The 23,832-nt window shown below is 40.6% G+C and overlaps 1 protein-coding gene across 1 annotated transcript in view; it reads left to right on the top strand.

The window, feature by feature from the left end:
* LOC126471552 (pancreatic lipase-related protein 2-like) overlaps nucleotides 1-22,922 on the top strand; it is a 133,026-nt gene extending 110,104 nt beyond the window's left edge. Inside the window, exons 7-9 of the mRNA XM_050099779.1 lie at nucleotides 1,299-1,413; nucleotides 19,427-19,615; nucleotides 20,122-22,922. Of these exons, the coding sequence (XP_049955736.1) occupies nucleotides 1,299-1,413; nucleotides 19,427-19,615; nucleotides 20,122-20,212 (395 nt within the window). The 3' untranslated portion in view covers nucleotides 20,213-22,922. The remainder of the gene's footprint in view (nucleotides 1-1,298; nucleotides 1,414-19,426; nucleotides 19,616-20,121) is intronic.
* Nucleotides 22,923-23,832: the final 910 nt, after the last annotated feature.

Raw genomic sequence — 23,832 nt, 5'->3', positions numbered from 1 at the left:
ATAAATTTAAAAAGTCCGAATTGTTTCAGCTTTCTATGTTAAGATTGCCATTAACGTTGTTCAAATGTTAAGCACGACCCTTAACATTTCTATGATCTCTATGTCAAGTAAATTCATGTAAACTACGGTAAGGGACACAATATTGTTACTCGCTAACATAAATATTCACGTTTACTGATCGGAAATAACTTCTGAAATATATTTTCGTCCCGAACATATTCCGGATCTTAGCCACATCATCCTCATATCGTAAGAATTGTCGCTGAAAAGTATTTTCCTAGCACGAACACTGCACACATTACTACTTCCTGCAGTTCTGGTCCTTACCACTGTTTACATCTACACGTCCTGACGAAGTTGCCATTAGCGAGAATCTGAAACTGGAGATAGAGCTGCCATATGTCAGTTTATCGTGGAACTATCAACTATGTGAATGAAACACATCACTTAACAATGTTCTGTATACAATAACTCTATTTTTAATCGACCATCCCCTTCCGTTGTTTACAGCCAAGGTCTTAATTTACTTTTAAATATTTTCATGAAGCTCCCAGAAAATAGACCTAGTTCAATTAAATTACTATAGATGGAGATTCTACTTCTAAAGAACCATAATGTGCTAGTGGGACCCCGTCATTAAAATAAATATTTTATTTGTATCTGAAATTCTTCGTCGATTAAAATTTATATTGTTTAAAAAAGAGTCATAACTCAAATTCATGGTGTTTACAGCCTTACGGGTAAATAAGAGCATTCCAAGAAACATCAGGATGAATAAGTGGTAGGAACTGAGAGGTGATGCGGCACGTACGAGTCATGTCTGTGCTTCCATGTTGTTATATGCAAGTTGCCGACATCACATTTCTGGACACCATATGGAACACATTATAAATCTGAGGTTTTGTAATGACAGCTGTGAAGTGTGTTTACGTGATATAATAAATCACAAAAATGACATATTTAAATTTAATCTGCTACATTATCTGAAACTTAATTTCTGCAACGTTAAGGAGAATGTTTGAGGACCATCTCCAGGTATCGAAAATGAGCAGAAGTTAAGTATCATTTGTTTCCTCTTTGAATACAGGGACTGTGAGCGCTCCGAGTGAAACCTATAAACTAATCAAATAAAAAAAGTAGAAATACCACTCATTTATTCGGTTTATTTATCTTTGCAAAGCCTCTGACTTGCGTATGATCGTTTTTGTACAGCGCTATTGGGGTAACAAAATATATGACGTTCATGTAAATTTAAACTACAATAACTTAGTTGTCTAAATATTATGATTATTTTCCAGGTAAACAACTTCGAGCGTCCGTAAATCTAGCAGATGGGAGACTACGATCTCATGCAGGGCTGAGCCTAATAGTTCATCATGGATCTTCGGCGACTACATTTGAGCTTAACAGTGGGTAAGTAAAATATTGTTTGTAGTCGACAGCAATCAGCTAACGTTGTATAAGAATAATATTTTATGTCATCTGTAATAGTTTTAGGGACGTGATGTACGCATTTAGACTAATGAGCCAAACTACTATGACCACCGCCCATAGCGAGACTGAATGCTCCCTGGTGACGTGACGCCTTAGAGAAAGTATATCAGTGGAGCAGAGACGAATGAGGAATCATTCTATTGACGATACCGGTCAAAAATTGAAAAATTCACTGACATAGGGACTCTGAGAAAGTGCAGATTGTTAAAGCCCGGCGCCTGGGAACGAGCAGCTCCGAAACAAGGATGTTCACGTGCTACTGTCGTGAGCATCTATAGAAGGTGGTTTACGGACGTTTCTGAAGCGCTCGCATGACCCAGTAACATTAATCTGGCTTGAATAAAATTCGAATTTTGATAGTTTTCATTGTATCCTTCCGCTACATATTTCTATGAATATATCCTCATAAAGTGTGTGATTTGTGTCTTTAAGTATGTATATATGGGAGGTGTAGGTGACTTTAGTGGGTTTGTGAATGTAATGTGGTGTCACATTTGTGCTGGATGATGATGATGATGAGAGAATTGAGGTCAAACCCGATACCCGCACATAGAATACTCCTCTCGAATAGCACGGAGGGGGCCAGTGAGCTTAACATCCCCATCAAATGGACAGATCACCATCAACAGTGTGACATGCCCCCCACTTCATAATACTCTGCAGAGAGGTTTGGAATTTAATCCAGGACGTTGATGCAAAGATTTTATGCCACCTTCGCTTCTCGCATTTGCCATAAAGGAAGCCAACAGCACGTGGTATACCCAGGAAGTTACCCGTCCAAGAACTGGCCACGACCGAAGTTGCTTAAATTCAGTGATCTGACGAGAACCAATGTATTCAATTAGGCAAGGTCATTGGCTCTTTTCGTTCACTTTGTCTGTAACGTTTGTGTCGTATCCATTTCCAATTGCTATTTGTCTGATTATCTGTAGTTAATTTTTGTATTTGTACTCACTGAGTGTAGCTTCATTCAGTCTGTGGAGCATGTATTGGAAAGCAGCTTGTCTGTGTATTATTGGGTGATATGTGCTTTTGTGTGTGGCTGTGCTTGCGGTGGTGAGTTTCCTGTACATGGAAAATTGATGTTGACTGTTCTGTCTGTATATTGTGAGGTCAAAGGAAATTTCCTTGACTTTACTCATTAAAGGTAACTACAAAAATAAACTACATATAATCAAACAAATTGCTCTTGAGAACAGATACGATACAAGCGTTATAGACAAACTGAATCACAAAATTTAAAAAAAAGATGAAAGGGGCAATTACCACAAAGAAGGATTGTCACCACTGTGCAAACACAGACATACAAAAGATAAACACGCAGAACACAAACACACTGGACACACACATAAACACACAATAACAAGTATCTCCAACAACAAACAAGAGGAACGTTCTCACTTATAACAACAAAGAACTCACAGTACAGGAATCATATTCATAAACCAAAGACTGAAAATAGCCTACAGAACAGATAACTCACTACGAAGGAAACTCAAGACAGCCAGTACCAACTGAGACAAACACAATAGATCTGGTATTTATCAGATGACATCTCAAGACTGCAGTTCAATTTGTATTTGACGGACAAGCAGAAATTTCAATATTAGATACACAGAACGCAGGAGAGCACTAAAAAGTAGCAGCTGTCATTCTGCACTCGTAAAACATAACATCAACACTGACCCAAAAACTCTCAAATGCAGGAACAGCCCCACACAGAACCTAATAATTGAAGAAAATTATGCCGCGCGGGATTAGCCGAGCGGTCTCGGGCGCTGCAGTCATGGACTGTGCGGGTGGTTCCAGCGGAGGTTTGAGTCCTCCCTCGGGCATGGTTGTGTGTGTTTGTCCTTAGGATAATTTAGGTTAAATAGTGTGAAAGCTTAGGGACTGATGACCTTAGCAGTTAAGTCCCATAAGATGTCACACACATTTGAAAATTTTTTTATGAAGAAAATTATGATACACAGAATGCCATAGCAGAAGGAAAGGAATACACATCTCCCTGCAATGTAACTGTTCTCTATCCTCAAAGAGCTGTCAGACACGCTAAACCCAAAACGAGCGGGCGCGCGCACACACACACACACACACACACACGCACACACACACACACACACACACACACACACACGTGTTTCACATAGAATAATAATACAATGTCAACCATAAGTTTAACATAGCCGGTCATAAATTTTTGGTGTAAATAATTTTCCTACATTAAGTTCTCTGTGCTTACCAATGACGAACTGTGAACGAAATCAGCTATAGTGCACAAAATGCAGAGAGCCACAGAAACCACAACATGTTTAAACAAGGTGTGTGAAAAAAAAAGTGAAGAACCCAGAAGACGTGATCGGATGTCTATGTAACTTCACATACGTACACACCAATAGTGGAAACATAAATGATAAGAGTTTCAATTCCCATGTGACGTGTATATCAGTCACAAAATGCTTTAGTGTTTTTCGTGTTTGGCGTTGTTACCAGCCGTGGTAGGGTATAGAAAGGACGTAAACATGGTCAGATGTTGTGTGATCACTGTAAGGGACATGGATCTGCCACACACTCGTATGGAACAGCGTTATCAGCACATTACAGAGTTTGAATATGGTCTCATTCTGAGTCTCCGTTTGGCTATCTGGGTGCAGCGAAAAATATACAAATCTGTGGAGCATTTGAATGTGATAGTGGCCTGATGTTGGACTGCAGGGTAATCCGAGGGCAGACATATTCATTGTCAAGGTTCTGATCTGTCATGTCTGTGCACCAAACAAGTAACCCCTTCTCTAGGCGCTCAGTCCGGAACCGCGCGACTGCTACGGTCGCAGGTTCGAATCCTGCCTCGGGCATGGATGTGTGTGATGTCCTTAGGTTAGTTAGGTTTAAGTAGTTCTACGTTCTAGGGGACTGATGACCACAGATGTTAAGTCCCATAGTGCTCAGAGCCATTTGAACCATTTTTGAAGTAACCCCTTCACATATGTGCCTGTCATCCGAGAACAACTAATGGATGCCCTGGAACATTCTGTATCATCCCGCACCATTGGTTGGAGACTTCTTCCAATTGTTTGGAGATGCACAGTGGCATTACTCCTAGCACTGTGATTTGGGGAACCATCCAGTACGACTACAGGTCATAGCTGGTAGTGATTAAGGGAGCTCTGAGACCACAATGGAACGTCACAGGCATCCTGCCTAGTCTGTGTCACTTGTCATGCGACAATATAATGTTACTATTTTTCAACAGGACAATACCCATCACACATAGCACAGTTCTCTATGATATGTGTGGGTGATGTTGAGGTAGCCCAGTGGCTAACAAGATTCCCCGATTTGTCGCTGATAGATTATGTGTGGGGCCAGCTCGCACGTTAACTCTGTCCCAGTGCCAGTGTACAGGATATCAAGGAGCATTTACAACCACTGTGGGATAGTTTGTCTCAGGAGATGGTACAAAGGCTATATGGCACCCTTACAAACTGGAATAGTGAGTGCATCCAGGCCAGATGCTATGCAACGTCATAATGATAAGTGGGCTCATACTGTCCAAGTATTTGCAATTCTGACTCGATTTTCCAAGCACTGACATAGCATCAAAAAATGGTTCAAATGGCTCTGAGCACTATGGGGCTTAACATCTATGGTCATCAGTCCCGTAGAACTTAGAACTACTTAAACCTAACTAACCTAAGGACAGCACACAACACCCAGTCATTACGAGGCAGAGAAAAACCCTGACCCCGCTGGGAATCGAACCCGGGAACCCGGGCGCGGGAAGCGAGAACGCTACCGCACGACCACGAGGGACATAGCATTACATACCCTAGCAAACCAAAAACGTTAATTTCCTTTCTTCCTCCCGTTCACTGTAATTTACTTCTTTTGAAAGGCAGTTTAGAAAATAATTTTGTCTGTTTTAAAATTTGTGAACATTTTATTTAAAAACTGAAAGTACATACATACAGTAAGAAGCAGTATTTCCTGTTATTTAATAAAAATAAAATAAAAGTACTTACTGGTCACACTATAGCGTCAACAAAACATGTAGAAAAAAAAAGAAAAAGAAAAAAGAAGTGTTTGTTCAAAGCAGATTCTGTTGTTGTTGTGATCTTCAGTCCAGAGACTGGTTTGATGCAGCTCTCCATGCTACTCTCTCCTGTGCAAGCTGAATCTATCCAAAAACAAATTTATTTGTAAACAAACATGGACTCAAGAGTGATGTCCAACCTCATATGAGCCTACTGTAACAGAAGTTACATCTAACAACTATATTCAAATATAAACCATATAATGTACGGTCATTAGACGTCATGTATAAAGAATTACAGACTAGAACCATTATGTGTAAAGTGAAAATGTAAAAAGGAGAAGTTGCAACATTTATAAATGTTCACAAAGACAAAAATATTTTAACAAGCAGTTTTTTTAGATCAGAGTCTAGAAACGTGCTTGTGAGCTGTTACTGCAGAATACTTCTCTTTTATTTGTAACTTTCTACAGATTGCCTCTAGGAAACTTTCAGCTATGTATAAGAAATATAGATGCGTTACTAAGCTACCTGTCAAACAAGAAGAAACAGTTTGTAGTTGTGGAGATTTAAGAGTAGATTTCTTAAAAGAATCTGACATGGAAAATGAATTGCAATTATTACTTGGCAGTTTCAGTCTGATTTCAGTGGTAAAATTTCCAGCTCGCATGTAGCAAGACAGTGAGACCCTGACTGATAACATTCTTTATAGACAATGCTCAGGATGAAACAATTCACATATACCAAATTTGTTAATGAACAATTTGATCATGATGCACAATTAATGGAAATAAACGGTGTAGCGCCTTACAACTCTGAAGAATTGTTCACACATAGCAGAGGCTTGTTAATGGGAACAAGGTAAAATGTTTTAAGAATAACTTAAAAGAGGTGGTATGTGATGAGGTATATATAGAATGAGATGCTACTGTGAAACTCAACACAGGGTATACATAAAGTCCGCAAACACTTTCAACTATTTATCGCACAAGAACTAAACATTGTACAGATTCATACATACTACATTTTGAAGAGAAACTCTGAAAGTTTTTTTTACAAATATTCGATATGCGAACCATGAGTGACCCGGCAAACGTCAATATGGTAATCGAATTCTTGCCATACCCGTCCCAGCATGGCATCGTCGACTGTGGCAGTCGCTTCCCGTATTCTCTTCTGGAGCTCTGTTACATCACGTGGTAGAGGCGGTACATACACCAGATCTTTAATGTGTCCCCACAGAAAAAGTCATCTGGTGATCGTGGAGGTAATTTCATGAAACAGCTGTTCTCTTCTGTAGCACGGCCGTTCCATCGATGCGGCAGCTCCGTGTTCAGGTATCCACGAACTTCACGATGGAAATGGGGTGGAGTCCCACCCTGCTGAAAGATGAACGGAGAGTCCGACTGCATTTGACGCATCAGCCTTTGCTGCAACATGTCCAAGTAGGAATATCCAGTGACAGTGTTCTCGGCGAAGAAGAATGGCCCATACAGTTTTCGACGTGACAAGGCACGAAAAGCAATTACCTTTGGGGAATCACGCTAAAGTTCAGTGCATTCATGTGGATGCTTTGTACGCCAGATTCAACAATTATGCCTGTTCACATTCCCATTAGTGTGAAAAGTGGCTTCGTTGCTAAAAATTAAGCGATCAACAAGGTCATCCCCATCCTCATTCAATTGTTGCAACTGCGGACAAAACCCAAATCGGTTGTCTTTGTTGAGCTTGTGCATTAGCTCCAGTTTGAATGGTTTCATAGACAGCTTATGTTGTAGGACCTTCCACACTGTCATCTGAGTCATTTCGAGGGCACGACGCACCGATTTCTTTGGACTCATGAATGTCTCTCGTACGCGCTCAACATTCACCTCACTCACACTGGGACGTCCGCTTTTCTTTGCCAGGCACAAGCAACCCGTCGTAACGAATTTGTTGTGCCAGTGGTAAATGACCTTCCTTGTTGGTGGCTTCTTACCGTACTTGATTCTAAACATACGTTGAACAGCTGTAGCACACTTGTTTTTGTCGAACTCCAACACACAGAAAGATCCCTACGCACCTGAACTCGCCATGTTTGCGACTAGCGCTGACTGTTGGCAAATTACCAACTACGTTGTGGCGGTATACATGAAAAAAAAACTTTCAGGGTTTCTCTTCAAAATGACATATGTATGATATCTGTACATTGTTTGGTTCTTGTGCAATAAATAATTGAAAGTGTTCCTGGACTTAACGTACGCCCTGTATATTCCATAGTAGATTTGTGTCGATATTTGAAAGTAGTTTTCCTAAAACGTTATCCAGAAAGCTTTAGGAGGGATTAAAATCTCATGTAAGAGGAAAAGAGAAATTATATAAAGGCCAGAGTAAGTCATGATACGACATTACTTGCATACTGCAAAATATATTGTAATATTTTAAGGAAAGTTATTAAAATGTCGAGAAATGTGAACAGTCTGACAGAAACTATCAATGCAGGTAGTAAGATTAAAGACTGTATTTCATATAGTGAAACAAGAGACAAGAAAACTAGCAGTGTACGAGATGCCACAATAATTGAACTAAATGACAGTGTTATGACTGATAATTCACGTGTTGCAAGCATTTTTGACAATCACTTTCTAACTTTAGCAGCAAAATAGAATTAAATGGCTCACTTGAAGAAGCAATAGAATATATCAGTAAAGTCGTTGTACTAATCTTGAATCAGCTAGAAGTAGCACTAACATCCTCCACTGAAGTTAACAGAGTAATAAGAGTTTTAAAAAACAAAAGCTCAAACAACACTCTCAATAAATGTTCTAACTTAATCTCCTCAGTGATATATGCAATGCATCATTGGTACAGGGAATTTTTCCAAACAAGATAGAATATGCAATTGTTAAATCTGTTTACAAGAAATTCTTAAATAATTATTGTCCAGTTTCCTTACACCATTTGCCAATATATACGCAAAAGTAATGTACTCATAGTAGTCTCACATTTGGATTTCGCAATGGTTGCTTGGGTGAGAATGCTATTTACACATTCATTCACCAAATCTAACAAACCTGAAATAATAAAATGTCGCCAGTTGACATTTTTGTGGTCTTTACAAGGTATTTGACTGTGCAGCTCATGTTACTCTCTCTTTTTTTTTTTTTAAAAAAAAAAAGACTTAAGTTTTATTGAAAGGGTGACTTTACAGCCACCTGGTACAACCGGTATGCATCACACTTAAGAAGCAGAATGAAAAATGTTGGAGTGAATAATTAAGTCACGCTGGAGGGAGAGAAAAAATTTTAGTGACTTGGGAGAAATCATGAAATAAGGCCCAGAAGGTTCAATTTTGGATACACTCCTATTCCATATACATGTGAATGACTTTCCACATAACATTTATCGAGCCGAATTGCATTTTTTGCAGACAAAACTAATGTTTAAACAAAACCGACCAAAGAGAAAGCAACACAAGGTATTGTTACTGATGCTTCTCAAAGAATTATAAAGTGGTTCTCTGAAAATGAACTTTCCCTAAATTTTGAGAAAATACGTTGTATCCAGGCTTTTCTCTGTGGTTTCCAGTAATAATCTGTCCCCTGGTGCGAGGAAAATTTGGAAAGACCAATAATATCAACCGACTGGGGTAACAAGCTGATGACTAAGACATGCAAAAAGAAGAAGGAGAATAAGACACTATATTCTCTTCTATACAACAAATTTTGTCATTTCAACGATTGATTTAGCACTTGATGGGGTCAGTAAACAAGGTACAATGCTCCCAATTTTTTGGTGTATATATTGATGAAACTTGAATTGCGAGAAGAGTATTACTGAACTTCTCAAACAATTCAGTTCAGCTACTTTTGCTCTTCGTGTAAGTGCTAGGCTTGAAAAAAAAAAAAAAAAACGAATCAATTTCCTGACGTATTTTACATATTTCCCTCTCGATAATTTCTTATGAAATAATTTTCTAGAGTAACTCATAATCTGTCCCCTGGTGCGAGAAAAATTTGGAAAGACCAATAATATCAACCGACTGGCGTAACAAGCAGATGACTAAGACATGCAAAAAGAAGACGGAGAATAAGACACTATATTCACTTCTATACAACAAATTTTGTCATTTCAACGATTGATTTAGCACATGAATGGGGGTCAGTAAACAAGGTACAATGCTCCCAATTTTTTGGTATATATATTGATGAAACTTGAATTGCGAGAAGAGTATTACTGAACTTCTCAAACAATTCAGTTCAGCTACTTTTGCTCTTCGTGTAAGTGTTAGGCTTGAAAATAAAAAAAAAAAGAATCAATTTCCTGACGTATTTTACATATTTCCCTCTCGATAATTTCTTATGAAATAATTTTCTAGAGTAACTCATAATTTAGAAAGAAAATAGTGATTCACAAAAGCCAGCTAAAAATATATAATGTTCACCTGTAGTCGTCACGTACCTCTTCAAGGAGGTAGGCGTTTTAATAACACCATCGCAATACATATATTTGCTAATGAAATTTGTCATAAATAGTCCATCACAATTTGAGAAGAATAGTGATGTTCGCACCTTCAAAACGAGACAGAAAAGGCATCTATTACCCATTATTAAAGATGTCAGTGGCTCAGAGAGGAGTTCAGTATAAAACAAGATAAATTTTTGATGGTTTTACTACTAACACGAACTGTCTCACAGGCAGACGGTTCAAATGGCTCTGAGCATCATGGGACTTAACATCTGAGGTCATCAGTCCCCTAGACTTAGAATTACTTAAACCTAACTAACCTGAGGACATCACATACATCCATGCCCTAGGCAGCAGCGCGGTTCCGGACAGAAGCGCCTAGAACCGCTCTGCCACAGCGGCCGGCTGACAGGCAGAAAAGCAATCTCTAAATGTAAACTAAAATAATTTCTCCTCGGCAACTCTGATTATTCCATGGACGAATGTTCCTTTAAGAACTGGTAGCCCATAAAAAACCAATTTTTTAGTATAGTTGCATGACTTACACTAAAAATAACATGTTCGTTAACGTTGACACCAGTCACACATATCCTGTAAACTGATTCGATCCACATTTTGATGAAATATTTCGTTCATATGACCTACGGAACTTGAAACCAACTAAGCATCAGTATTACTTACCATAATCTTGCGACTCACAATATCGTAAACAGAACAACATTCTAACACTGTTATTTCCATTTCTAACTCATTACTATCAAAAAAAATTACTGTACATCTTTCTCTTGTTCCTCACTTTTCCGATTGTCACATTGACTGTTCTAGCACTGTTATTTCCCTTTCTAACTCATTACCATCAAAAAAATTACCGTACATCGTTCTCTTGTTCCTCACTTTTCCGATTGTCACGTTGACTGTTCAGTTTACCATGTACCAGATGTGCAAGCCCAATGTATGGCTGTTAGGGACACACTGTTAATGTCTGTCTCCACATTACTTTTTCCAATACCAAATAATGATCTTTTTCTGTAGCCATCAGAGTGTCTCGCTCTGCTTACCGTTTTTATTCTTTCTGATATGCCGGCTCCTATTGCTCTACACCTCAGTGCTACCCAGTATTATGTCCTTTCTAAATACACTTAGGGTTTTTTTATCTTGGATGTTAATAAACCGCTTCAGCTGATTTTAGACCTTTATTTTTAAATCACTACCTGTTTCATGGCACTAAGAGCCACATCTTCCTGTGAACGTCCGCATAACAATAAATCAAGAACGAATAATTACCCTGAACATCAACTAATATTATTATTTTCGAAAGTTATTTTAAGATAGTTAACATTTTAAAAACTTCTAAAAAAATTATTGTTATGCAGATGATGATCTGAAAATGTGGCTCTTAATGCCATGAAACCGGTATTGATCTAAAAATAAAGAACTAAATACAGCCGAAGCGGTTTTTGTAATACCCAATATGATCACGCATAGCTGTGGTCGCCCTGTCTAGAACGTTGTCTGCATTAGCTCTTTTAGTTTCCTGCTATTTATTATATGACAATATTGTTAGTAACTACACTCCTGGAAATGGAAAAAAGAACACATTGACACCGGTGTGTCAGACCCACCATACTTGCTCTGGACACTGCGAGAGGGCTGTACAAGCAATGATCACACACACGGCACAGCGGACAAACCAGGAACCGCGGTGTTGGCCGTCGAATGGCGCTAGCAGCGCAGCATTTGTGCACCGCCGCCGTCAGTGTCAGCCAGTTTGCCGCGGCATACGGAGCTCCACCGCAGTCTTTAACACTGGTAGCATGCCGCGACAGCGTGGACGTGAACCGTATGTGCAGTTGACGGACTTTGAGCGAGGGCGTATAGTGGGCATGCGGGAGGCCGGGTGGACGTACCGCCGAATTGCTCAACACGTGGGGCGTGAGGTCTCCACAGTACATCGATGTTGTCGCCAGTGGTCGGCGGAAGGTGCACGTGCCCGTCGACCTGGGACCGGACCGCAGCGACGCACGGATGCACGCCAAGACCGTAGGATCCTACGCAGTGCCGTAGGGGACCGCACCGCCACTTCCCAGCAAATTAGGGACACTGTTGCTCCTGGGGTATCGGCGAGGACCATTCGCAACCGTCTCCATGAAGCTGGGCTACGGTCCCACACACCGTTAGGCCGTCTTCCGCTCACGCCCCAACATCGTGCAGCCCGCCTCCAGTGGTGTCGCGACAGACGTGAATGGAGGGACGAATGGAGACGTGTCGTCTTCAGCGATGAGAGTCGCTTCTGCCTTGGTGCCAATGATGGTCGTATGCGTGTTTGGCGCCGTGCAGGTGAGCGCCACAATCAGGACTGCATACGACCGAGGCACACAGGGCCAACACCCGGCATCATGGTGTGGGGAGCGATCTCCTACACTGGCCGTACACCATTGGTGATCGTCGAGGGGACACTGAATAGTGCACGGTACATCCAAACCGTCATCGAACCCATCGTTCTACCATTCCTAGACCGGCAAGGGAACTTGCTGTTCCAACAGGACAATGCACGTCCGCATGTATCCCGTGCCACCCAACGTGCTCTAGAAGGTGTAAGTCAACTACCCTGGCCAGCAAGATCTCCGGATCTGTCCCCCATTGAGCATGTTTGGGACTGGATGAAGCGTCGTCTCACGCGGTCTGCACGTCCAGCACGAATGCTGATCCAACTGAGGCGCCAGGTGGAAATGGCATGGCAAGCCGTTCCACAGGACTACATCCAGCATCTCTACGATCGTCTCCATGGGAGAATAGCAGCCTGCATTGCTGCGAAAGGTGGATATACACTGTACTAGTGCCGACATTGTGCATGCTCTGTTGCCTGTGTCTATGTGCCTGTGGTTCTGTCAGTGTGATCATGTGATGTATCTGACCCCAGGAATGTGTCAATAAAGTTTCCCCTTCCTGGGACAATGAATTCACGGTGTTCTTATTTCAATTTCCAGGAGTGTATTTCTAATTCTATTCTTTGCGCATGTTTTTCTGTCCTTCGGTGCACTCTAGTTGCGACACATCTTACGTTTAGGCTTTCCGCTGTGGTCGAGCGGTTCTAGGCGCTTCAATCCGGCTACGGTCACTGGTTCGCATCCTGCCTCGGGCATGGATGTGTGTGATGTCCTTAGGTTAGTTAGGTTTACGTAGTTCTAAGTCTATGGGACTGATCACTTCAGATGTCAAGTCCCATAGTGCCTAGAGCCGTTTTTTTCTTTCGTTTGCAACTATGACGAACTTGTTTCATTATTCACTTAGCATTTGCATTAACACTTCTTCACCTCTGATTCCATAGTTATTATGATTGTTGCTATATACCTGACCTCGTCTATTCCCTCTTGCTGTCTTTTATCATTATATCCATTCTTGCTGTCTCTCCATTTTAAATAATTACCAACAGTTATGTAGGTTTTCTCCACTTAGCTTTCTGTATGCTGTCTCTCAATGATTTCTCTATATCGTGCTTATTTCAGACTGCGAGACACAGGATGATCCATTTTCCTACAAAATCTCTGAAAATCTGTACAAAATGTCTCAAGTAGTGGATCAGTTTCCATTGAAAAGTTTCAGATAACCTTGTCTTAAGTATTTAAATCTATAGTAACGCGCTTAATGGTCTCTCCGGACACACGTACTTTTACAATACCTGTTGACAGATATCCCACATAACTAATCTCGCTCCTTTATATCCAGAAGACAGCAAAAATTCTTCGTCTGTACGAATCCACTAACTTAGACTCCAAAAATTACTAAAAGAGTGTAATGACAGGGAGACAGATGGCTTGAATGTTTTTATTTACTGGTTAATCCATGTATAGCCCATTCTAATTGCTCACCGGGACAGGTGTCGCTGTGGTAACACACTGGATTCGCATTTTGGAGGACAGTGGTTCAAAGCCTCATCCGTTTCTGATGGTTTCCCTAAATTGCTCAACGGAATGGAAATCGAAGGAAGGTTCCTTTGAAGTGGATATGACCGATTTCCTGCCCTATGGTTCTCTAACCTGAGCTCGTGCTTCGTCGCTAGTGACCAAGACGTCGAAGGACTTCATATCCTAATCTTACTTTTCCAATTTCCCTTTTGCAGTGTTGTCGCATTAAATTAGGTGATATTGATGGGACTAGATTGGAAATGAGACACTAAAAGTAGTCGATGAGTTTTCCTTTTTGGGCATCAAAATAACTGACGATGGACGAAGTAGAGAAGCTGACTGGCCACAGCAAGAAAGCTTTTCTGAAAAAGAAGAAATTGTTAACATCAAATATAAATTTAAGTGTTAGAAGGTCTTTTCTAAGGTATTTGTATGGAGCAGTGTGCGATTTGCAGAGGGGAATGGGGGGATTTCCCCCCCTCTGCATCAGACCATCCCCTACTCTGGTGTTAGTTTATGCGTCCCAACCTGGGATGTTTATTTGCCACGCACTGGAGTAAAACTTTACATATAAATTAAATTTGTGGAGCCGAACACTGAAAGTTTTTAATAAGTCTTACTATTAATACTATTAATATGTGTCAGTTTTCTATCATCAGAATAAGTACAGCTTTTCACAAATGTGCCTCTACTTTTTGAATTCCCCTCGTATACCTGTACGTAGAGGATTTTGTAAATAAGCTTTACCTATAATGTAATTTTAAAGATATAACAAGGGATGGCTTTTCTGATAGTGCATACGCGTGAATAGTGAGTTTCGGCATTAACATCTATTTATAAATAGCTGTTTAACCATGCGTAACGCCACGGTCCAAGCTACTAACATATATAATTCTAATAACCCCGAAGACATCCCCCCCCCTCCCCCACTGGTAAAAGCACAAATCGCACCCTGGTATGGAGTGTAGTCATGTACAAGAGGGAAATGTGGAGGATAAGCAGGCCAGATACCAAGAGAACAGAAGCTTTTGAAATGTGGTGCGATAGAAGAATGATGAAAGTTAGATGGGTCGGTTGAGCACCTAATGAGGAGATAGTGAATCGAATTGGGGGAATAAGAAATTTATGGCACAAACTGACAAAAACTGGCTCAAATCATGAGATAACAAGGAATTGTTAACTTATTAATGGATGAAAATGCAGGGTGGAGGGAGCGGATAAAAACTGTAGAGGGAGACCAAGGCTTGAACACAGTAAGAAGGTTCAAATGGGTGTGAACTGTAGTAGCTATGTAGATTTATATGTAGAATTACACAGTGTCTGCGTTTTTCTGTATTGTCTTCTGATTTCTCGTGTTTAATTTCTCCAGATCATACGACACTTCTCTCATATGTAAAACATAAGTAAATTCTATTATTGTTTTCTAGATATTCTACAAATACTACATTTCTACTCTTAATGGTGTTGGAGTACCATTTTTGACGTTTTTCCGTAAAAAATAATCACTACAAAGGTGTTCATATGTGATAAATCAGGTTTTCTGCATGGCCATACATCCAGAGACGTTTTTCCATCAACCACTTTGAAAGCTGTTATTGTTGCTGTCGCATCTACCCAGAGCTGTTTATGTAAACCAGCATCAAACAGCATACACTTTGCTCTTTTTGCAAGCTTTCTCTCCATGTGCTCTGCTAAGGAGCGTACGGAATATTCATCTAATGGTCAGTACCATTTTTGTCCAAGAAGTTTTCAAAATCTTTGTTATTGTACTCCTTACCACTGTGTGAGCGAATTATTTTTCTTTTCTTTTGAACTAGATTTTTGTAAGCCTTTAAAGCCCCCAACACAATGAGTTCATCTTTTAGAAAATACATATGCACATTTCTAGAATAATCATCTAAGGAAGTGATGAAATAATTCCTACCTCCCAGTGATACAGTTTTTGTGGGACCACATTTGTTACCAAGAATCAGCTGTAAATGTAGTGAAGCTCTTGAACTAGCATTATTGAATGGCAGTTTTGTTTGCTTCGCTTCAAGGCATATTGTGTTTGTAAAAGATTCTTTACTACTTACACGAGACAAGTTTACACCTGCGGTACAGTTTATTTAACATATTTCAAATTCAAATGTCCCATGCACAAATTCCACAGGATAACAGCATTTAGTTCATGAAAAGACATTAATTTAGCAATCATGTCTCTGTGTGTGTTTTTAGTAGATATAGGTTACTCATCAAATTTGCTGAAGACACAAGCATTCTCCCGCTGTTGTATCATGCCTAAAATTTACTTGCCATCCCTTACTGACGATTGCACTAACTGACAAGAGATCAGCAGCAAGTTTTAGTACCTATAATACATCTCTTTCTTAAGCCTTCTGTTTCGTCACCATTCGGTGTCAAATTGACATTCTCCAGACTTTCTATAGTAAGCGGTGTGTCGCTGGAAACAGTCATGGCAGGTATCGGTGGGTTGTCTACTGTCTGGCAATGTGGCCATATTTTCTGCAATTGAGCATCATGGCCCCTTATTACCTTCGCTGTGTTTTGTTTCTGCATAGATTTTTTTGAACATGCCTTTTTTCGGTGAAGAGTGCTGATCTCTCAGTATCTCTTACTTCTTGCAAAAGCTTTCTCATAAAGTCTGCACTGATTCTTATGCCCGAGCATTCAATTCCCATTACCATCAGTTTGAATGATTCAGGCAAATCAGCCACGTGAGTGGCTACTGATCACTTACACCAAATATAATTTTTCTTAATGTATGAGCAGCTGACATGATTCCATTCACATAATCTTCGACACTTTGAGACGACTATTAGACAGTGGTACTAAAGTCCTTTTAAACCACTGTCATCGAAAGTTTGCTCCAGTTTCTCCCATACCTCCACAGCTGTTGGTAATGTTGAATGTTCATGCAACTGATTGGCTCTAATAATGAAATGAGCTTCTTACTTGACTTCTTTCTTCAGATTAATGGTGGTGCAGCACACAGTCCCACAGTTCATCAATAATGAAATGAGTTTCATACCTGTACTCACTTAGTCCTCAGTCCAGTTACAAGCGATACGATTTCTGCTTCAACGGTTTCACAAGTTCTTTGAAATGGTCAGCTTTGGATCGCTCATCGACTGTGGATTACCTAGGAAACTCGTCTCTACGAACTCAAACATTTCTTCAGCAATGTTCAGCCAGTGGGGGAACTAAAGTTGAGAATAGCAAAGTAAAAACAGAAATGTTGAATTATGTTTTCATATATTCCTTTACAAGGCAACAGCCTTGCCGCAGTGGATAAACCGGTTCCCGTGAGATCACCGAAGTTAAGCGCTGTCGGGCGTGGCCGGCACTTGGATGGGTCACCATCCGGACCGCCATGCGTTATTACCACTTTTCGGGGTGCACTCAGCCTCGTGATGCCAATTGAGGAGCTACTCGACCGAATAGTAGCGGCTCTGGTCAAAGAAAACCATCAAAACGACCGGGAGAGCGGTGTGCTGACCACACGCCCCTCCTACCCGCTTCCTCATCTGAGGATGACACGGCGGTCGGATGGTCCCGATGGGCCACTTGTGGCCTGAAGACGGAGTGCTTGCTTATATTCCTTTACAAAGGGAAACCGGGGAGTATTACCGTAACTTAATCCTTATACCACTGAAAAGATGAGTGAAATAGATATTAGCGTCAGTGTGGTGCTGAGAAACGGCTGAAATCGCTAAAATTGAACAAAGCTCCAGGGTCAGATTCTATACTCAATTTGCAGCTAAGTTAGCTTCTCTTTTAACTATAACCTGTGGTAGATCCCTCGAACAAAAGAGTGTGCCCAGTAGTTGGAAGAAAGCACAAGTCACACAGCAGAAGTAATTCACAAAACTACACCCTTGACATCCATTCGTTGTGGCATCGTAGGACATATTCTGATCTCAAACATAGTGAGTTATCTCGAACAGAACGATCTCCTCCATGCCAGACAGCATGGATTTCAAAAACGTAGGTCATGTGAAACCCAATTTTCACATCCTGAATGCCATGGATCAAGGCTGTCATGTAGATGCAGTATTTCTCTATTCACGAAAAACGTTGTACTCAGTATCACACCTACGCTTATTATCAAAAGTACGATTATAGGGGTATCAGACGAAAGATGTGACTGGACTGAGGATTTCTTGGTAGGGAGGATGCAGCATAACATCTTGGATGGAGAGTCATCGACAGGTGTATAATTAACTTACGGTGTTCCCCAGGGAAGCGTGTTGGGTCCCTTGCTGTATATGTTGTATATTAATAGACTTCTCGACAACATTAATAGTAATCTCAGAGTTTTCGCAGATGATGCAGCTATAATGAAATACAGTCTGAACAAAGCTATACAGATATTCAGTTAGACCTTGATGTGATTTCGAAGTGGTGCAGTGACTGGCAGCTTGCTTTTAATGTTGGAAAATGTAAAATTGTGCATTTCACAACACAAAAAAACATAACATCCTATGAATATAATAGTGAGTCACAGATGGACTCTGTAAACTCATAGAAATATTTGGGTGCAACACTTTGTAGGGACATGACGTGGAATGATCTCATAGGCTCAGCAGTGGGTTAAGCCTGTAGCAGACTTTGATTTATTGGTAGAATACTAGGGAAATGGAATCAGTCTACAAAGGAGATTACTTACAGATCACTCGTGCGACCCATCCGAAATACTGCTCAATGTGTGGGACCCATACCAAATAGGACTGACGGAGGGTACTGAACGTATACAGAAAAGGGAAGAAGGAATGGCCACAGGTTTGTCTGACCCGCGGGAGAGTGTCACCGATATATTGAAAGAACTCAATTGGCAGACTCTTGAAGGTGACGAAAACCATCCCGAGAGAGTCTACTAACAAAGTTTCAAGAACTGGCTTTAAATGATGGCGTTAGGAATATGCTATAACCCCTACATATCGTTCCCATAGGGATCATGAGGATAATATTAGATTAACTGCAACACTCACAGAGGCATTTGAACAGTCACTTTTCCCGTGCTCCATACGTGACTGGAACGGGAAAAAAACCCCAATAACCGGTACAGTCAGACGTGCCATCTGTCATACACTTCACAGTGATTTGCAGAATATAGATGCAGATGTAGATGTTGATTTCTTCTCGCAGAAGTGTAATTGTAGATGAAGTTATGACTTGCCACACCACTGTGACATCATGTTCTCAAGTGTTGTTACGTGTTGTCAACTGACTGATGCGAATGGAAGTAAAGCACAGCGTGAACTTCCTTCGCATCTATTGTCATTAATAAAAATCTGCGAAACGCTACGCTACTGGAAAAATCTGAAAATTTCTTTGGTTACTCGGTATGACCGCTAAATTCTACAATATTAAGTAGAAAGATTGATGAAACTGCTACAATCATTTGTGATTGTCAATTAGTGCGATATTTATAACCCCCGAAGCAATTTGCTGGAATTAGAGCCGAAGCTAGCAATAATACTTTTTAAAAATTCTGTCCAATATACTGTTTTACAAAAACCATGGAAATATTTGAAATGTTTTCCAGGTTCGCAGACATTGAGGAAGGTGGGAGAACAATATGGGGACTTGCTGCAGCAGAATATTCCAGTATTGATCCTGTAACTACTCCTAAACTTGTGGCAACTCTCAGTTGCTCAAATACAGCCAGATTAGTTGACTCAGTACCTGTAATATCGGTGCAGTCAGTATCAGTTGCAGACCTTCACGGAAACAGGTAAATATTTTTACGCATTTCCCAGTAACTATGCTGTAAGTCCATCAACTTGAATCCCGCAGTCTCTTTCGTTTATCAGTGGTTTTTGTATGAGTTAACAGACTCTTCTTTCTGATTACTACCAGTACTGTGGCTCACACACCAGAACAAACAACGTTTCGAACGTGTTTTCGATACATATTTGTTTAACAATGGCGTATTGTTTTACCTACTATATTGGGTCTATTGTTTTTTAAAAAATTAGTTCTGCATGTGTAAAAGAGCGTCATGAGCCATTTTTGTCAGCAACTGAACGTCTTCGAAGTTTTACTACTTTGAACTTGTGGAACTGACTGTTGTTTTCTGAAATTTTATCTGAAGAAATTTAAATCATCAATTATCTGAATGCCATTTTGCAAATCATGAGTAATCCTTATATGCATAATGATTGTACTTACTTAAAGCAATTACGACATGCATGGATGGCGTTTGAGATGTTAATTTCTAATTGGGTGTTTCTGTTTCAGTTGGAATTACTGCGGCGGTGAAGCTATTACAGTAGAAAGAAATGACCAAATTTCCGAAGTTAACTTCACATTAGTTAACAAGAACTGTTAGCATATTTTGTTTGACATTATGGTGAGCCCATACGTTTCATATATGAATTTCATCGTGCTGATTTTTAAATATGTAAACTCTCTGCTGGAAAGCAATTAAGTCCGTGGAATATTAATATTCTGTGCCCAGTATTAGATCGAACTGAACTCGAAATCTTTTCTCATCCTCAACATACATGCCGTACTGTGCGGTACCATAGACGAGGAAAAATGGTTGTACACAAGCATTTATACAAAATATACACTGCCGGGGAAAAATAGTACATCTTTTTCTTTCAGAGGTGAACAATTCATTCAAGATTTATTGTTGCAACAGCGTACACGGAGTACATGAAATTATTCCATTTACATATCAATAGCACAAGCGGTTCTGAGGTACCTGGAATCGACACATGATGAAACACACATATTAGTACGGGGTGTAGCCTCCACATGCGGCAGAGCAAGCGCTTACTCTGGATTCCAGTCGATCGTGTAGATGGCGAATACTGTCCTGGGATAATGCCACGCCTGCTCGACCTGTTCATGGAGTTCTGTTAGAGTTGTTGATTGACGAGTCGCACGAGTCACTTCTCGTCCCGCCATATCCCTCACATACTCCACTTGACACAAGTCCGGAGATCGAGCTGACCAGGGAAGCTATTGCACGTCTTGCAGAGCACGTTGAATTTCATGGGCAGTGTGTTCGCGAGCATTATCTTGTTGGAACAGCACATCCCCTTCCTGTTGCAAGAACACCAAAAGAACAGGTCTACCTAGCGCTCCAGAAAGACCAAAGATGAACGAGGGTTATAGCTTAATGTACCCCTCACCATAAGGTCTGGGCTGGGACCAGAGTGTGTTTGACGAATGCACTCTACGAGACAGCGCTCATCAAGTCTACGTCGTACGCACAAACGAGCATGCTAGCGGAATCTGCTTTCGTCAGTGAAGATCACGGTGCCCCATTCCATCTTCCAAGAGATCCTCTGGCGGCATTAGTCGAGCTGTGCCCGTCGATACTGTAGCGTGAGTGGAAGACAGGCTACTGATGTGTGTGCCCGTAGTCTCACTGCTAAAACACGTTCGCAACAGTTCGTGATGACACGTCTGGACTCGAGTAGTGAAATTTTGTGAACTATCAGGCCTCATCCCTAAACTAATGGGGAAGGGTGGCAGACTTTAGTACGTAATAAACTGCTCTGCATGTGGGGACAGCCTTCGTCCCCACCCATGAGATTTCCTGTTGATTTTTCATCAGGGCGCTGATGACCGTGATGTCGAGCGACCCCTCAACCCAACTCATCATCATCACGTCTGGACTCACAAGCCCTCTTACCTGTGCTGTGGTAGCTGTATGATCTGCCACCCCTGCCCTTACAATACGACGATTCTGGCTGCTCAAATGGCTCTAAGTACTATGGGACTTAACATCTGACGGCATGAGTCTCCTAGACTTAGAACTACTTAAACCTAAGTAACCTAAGGACATCACACAAATCCATGCCCGAGGCAGGATCCGAACCTGCGACCGTAGCAGCAGTGCGGTTCCGGACTGAAGAGCCTAGAACCGCCAGGCCACAGCGGCCGGCGCCTGTGCTGCGTCGACGTCCAGAACCTCCTCTACGGATGTGAGAATGGTCACATGACCACCGATACCAGCGTCATTGCGCAATGGCACAGCACGTCCAACTTGGGCGGCGATTCTCCGAAAGGACCATCCCGCCACGCGGATGGCCACAGTTTGACCCCTTTCAAATTCGCTCAATTGGCTGTAAGAAGCACGAGTGAGTCTTCATGGCATGGTTACTGTTTGCTTCACACGTTTGCGTCATACTGAGCCTTCTGGCTGTGAGCATTCCCAGTTAAAGGATAGACACAGATGTCGCTCTGATAGCTATGCCACTACGCTATCTGCTGGCGGACGACGTTGAAACCATTATCAGTACATTAACTATCCCCCATCTAGCATATGCCGTCGTCGGACCAGAACTGACGTCGTCTTTCCAGGTGTACTAATTTTTTCCGGCAGAGTACTTTCACATTATTGTAGTCTAATCTGGTACGACCTAAAATTATGTCTATAGTGAACGTAGAGAGAAGAAAGCTGCATTATAATAAATTGACTACTCACGTAAGAGACATACCACTAACGATTCAAAAATCTGAGTTCTTTCTTACCTCACATTTATTGTGATCTCATTAAAATATATTATGTGATTCTTTAACGCAGTTACTCATTATTTCTTTTTATTGTGTACCGCTCTTCAAGTACTCGCAAAAAATAGTTACATTCTGGCTTCTTTCAGTGCATCCATACTATTTTGTTACTTTTTGGCCATAGTATGTCATTGTCGGCCTTACACTCGTATTATGATCTTTCGTGATCTCATTATTTTATTACTGTTAAATTAACTCCTGATCTCGTTCAAAGCAGCACTGGCATGATGTTTCCTATATCCAATGCTATTCCTGTATCCAGTGCTATTACTGTTGAAACTAATGTAAGTACTTCACCTGAGTTTCACAGTCTATGTTTTTCTGTGCTCGTGATATGTGTTGTTTATGTTGCATCACTTGTTACACGTTGCGTTTGTTAAATGTGTTTTGAAAATGAAAAGTCTTTGTTTCAGACCATCCTGAAAACACATACAAGTTACAATGTTTCCATGTCGTTTTTGTGGATGTAGATGAAGTGTAATTTCAATAATTACATGCGATTTTGTTTTTTATTGATGGTTTATCTTTTACATACTTTTAATAACTTCATCCTTTTCCTTAGATTCCCTTCGAAGTCACCAGTTCTTTGTATAATCATTTATGTGGCGTAGCATTTGTCTAAATCAACTTTTTGGGTTTCTTATCAGGGAAAATTTCCTACTATTATGTGCATACTCCATCGAAAGAATTTTTTGGAAAATAAATAATAGTAGTAGAAGGAGTAGTAAAAGAATTTATTTCTGGGATCATTTTAGAGATTGGTATTAGACATATCAAGTTATAAACAAATATTTAAGCATGCTACAGCGATAGTTTACTACAGTTATATTACAATATCATTGCAGTTGAAAGGTATGTGCTGAGATTCGATCAGGATAGAGCCAGTGAAAAATGTCGATAGTTCCCAACCGCAAGGTTGGACGAGTAGTACATCTTCGAGTAGTAAGATCTTTGACAGCTAACAGAGCTAGGTGCACGCGGTAAAAGTTTGATTAGCGGTGAGGAGATGCGCAGAGACAGTAGACGCGTTTCGAGTCGGAGCTAGATGCCTGCAGGAGGCAGCCGGGTCGTGACAGTATCAAAGTAAGAATTGGCGCTACGCACATAATAAGCTATATATTGAGCGAAACTCGGTACATACCTGGGGAAACTAGAAAGAATAATTAATAAAATAGGTTTTCTTTGATTAAATAATGTCCAAAAGCTAGATAGAAATCCCATTGTTGATGCAATAAGCGTTTTGTGAACTTTCTCGTAAATCCGTGCTATACAAGTTTTTTTTAGTTTTTCACATGTGCCTTAAAAATTTGAACAATAAATATTTTTTAGATAAAATTAGTTTCATCTCACACCTTATGTCATTCTACGCATCCTGTGCTTGCATTGAACCAAAAGGTACATTAAAGTTCCCATGAGTAAAGC

This window comes from Schistocerca serialis, chromosome 3 (assembly GCF_023864345.2).
Source record: "Schistocerca serialis cubense isolate TAMUIC-IGC-003099 chromosome 3, iqSchSeri2.2, whole genome shotgun sequence".
Lineage (NCBI taxonomy): Eukaryota > Metazoa > Arthropoda > Insecta > Orthoptera > Acrididae > Schistocerca > Schistocerca serialis.
This window is presented reverse-complemented; position numbering and strand designations above follow the sequence as displayed.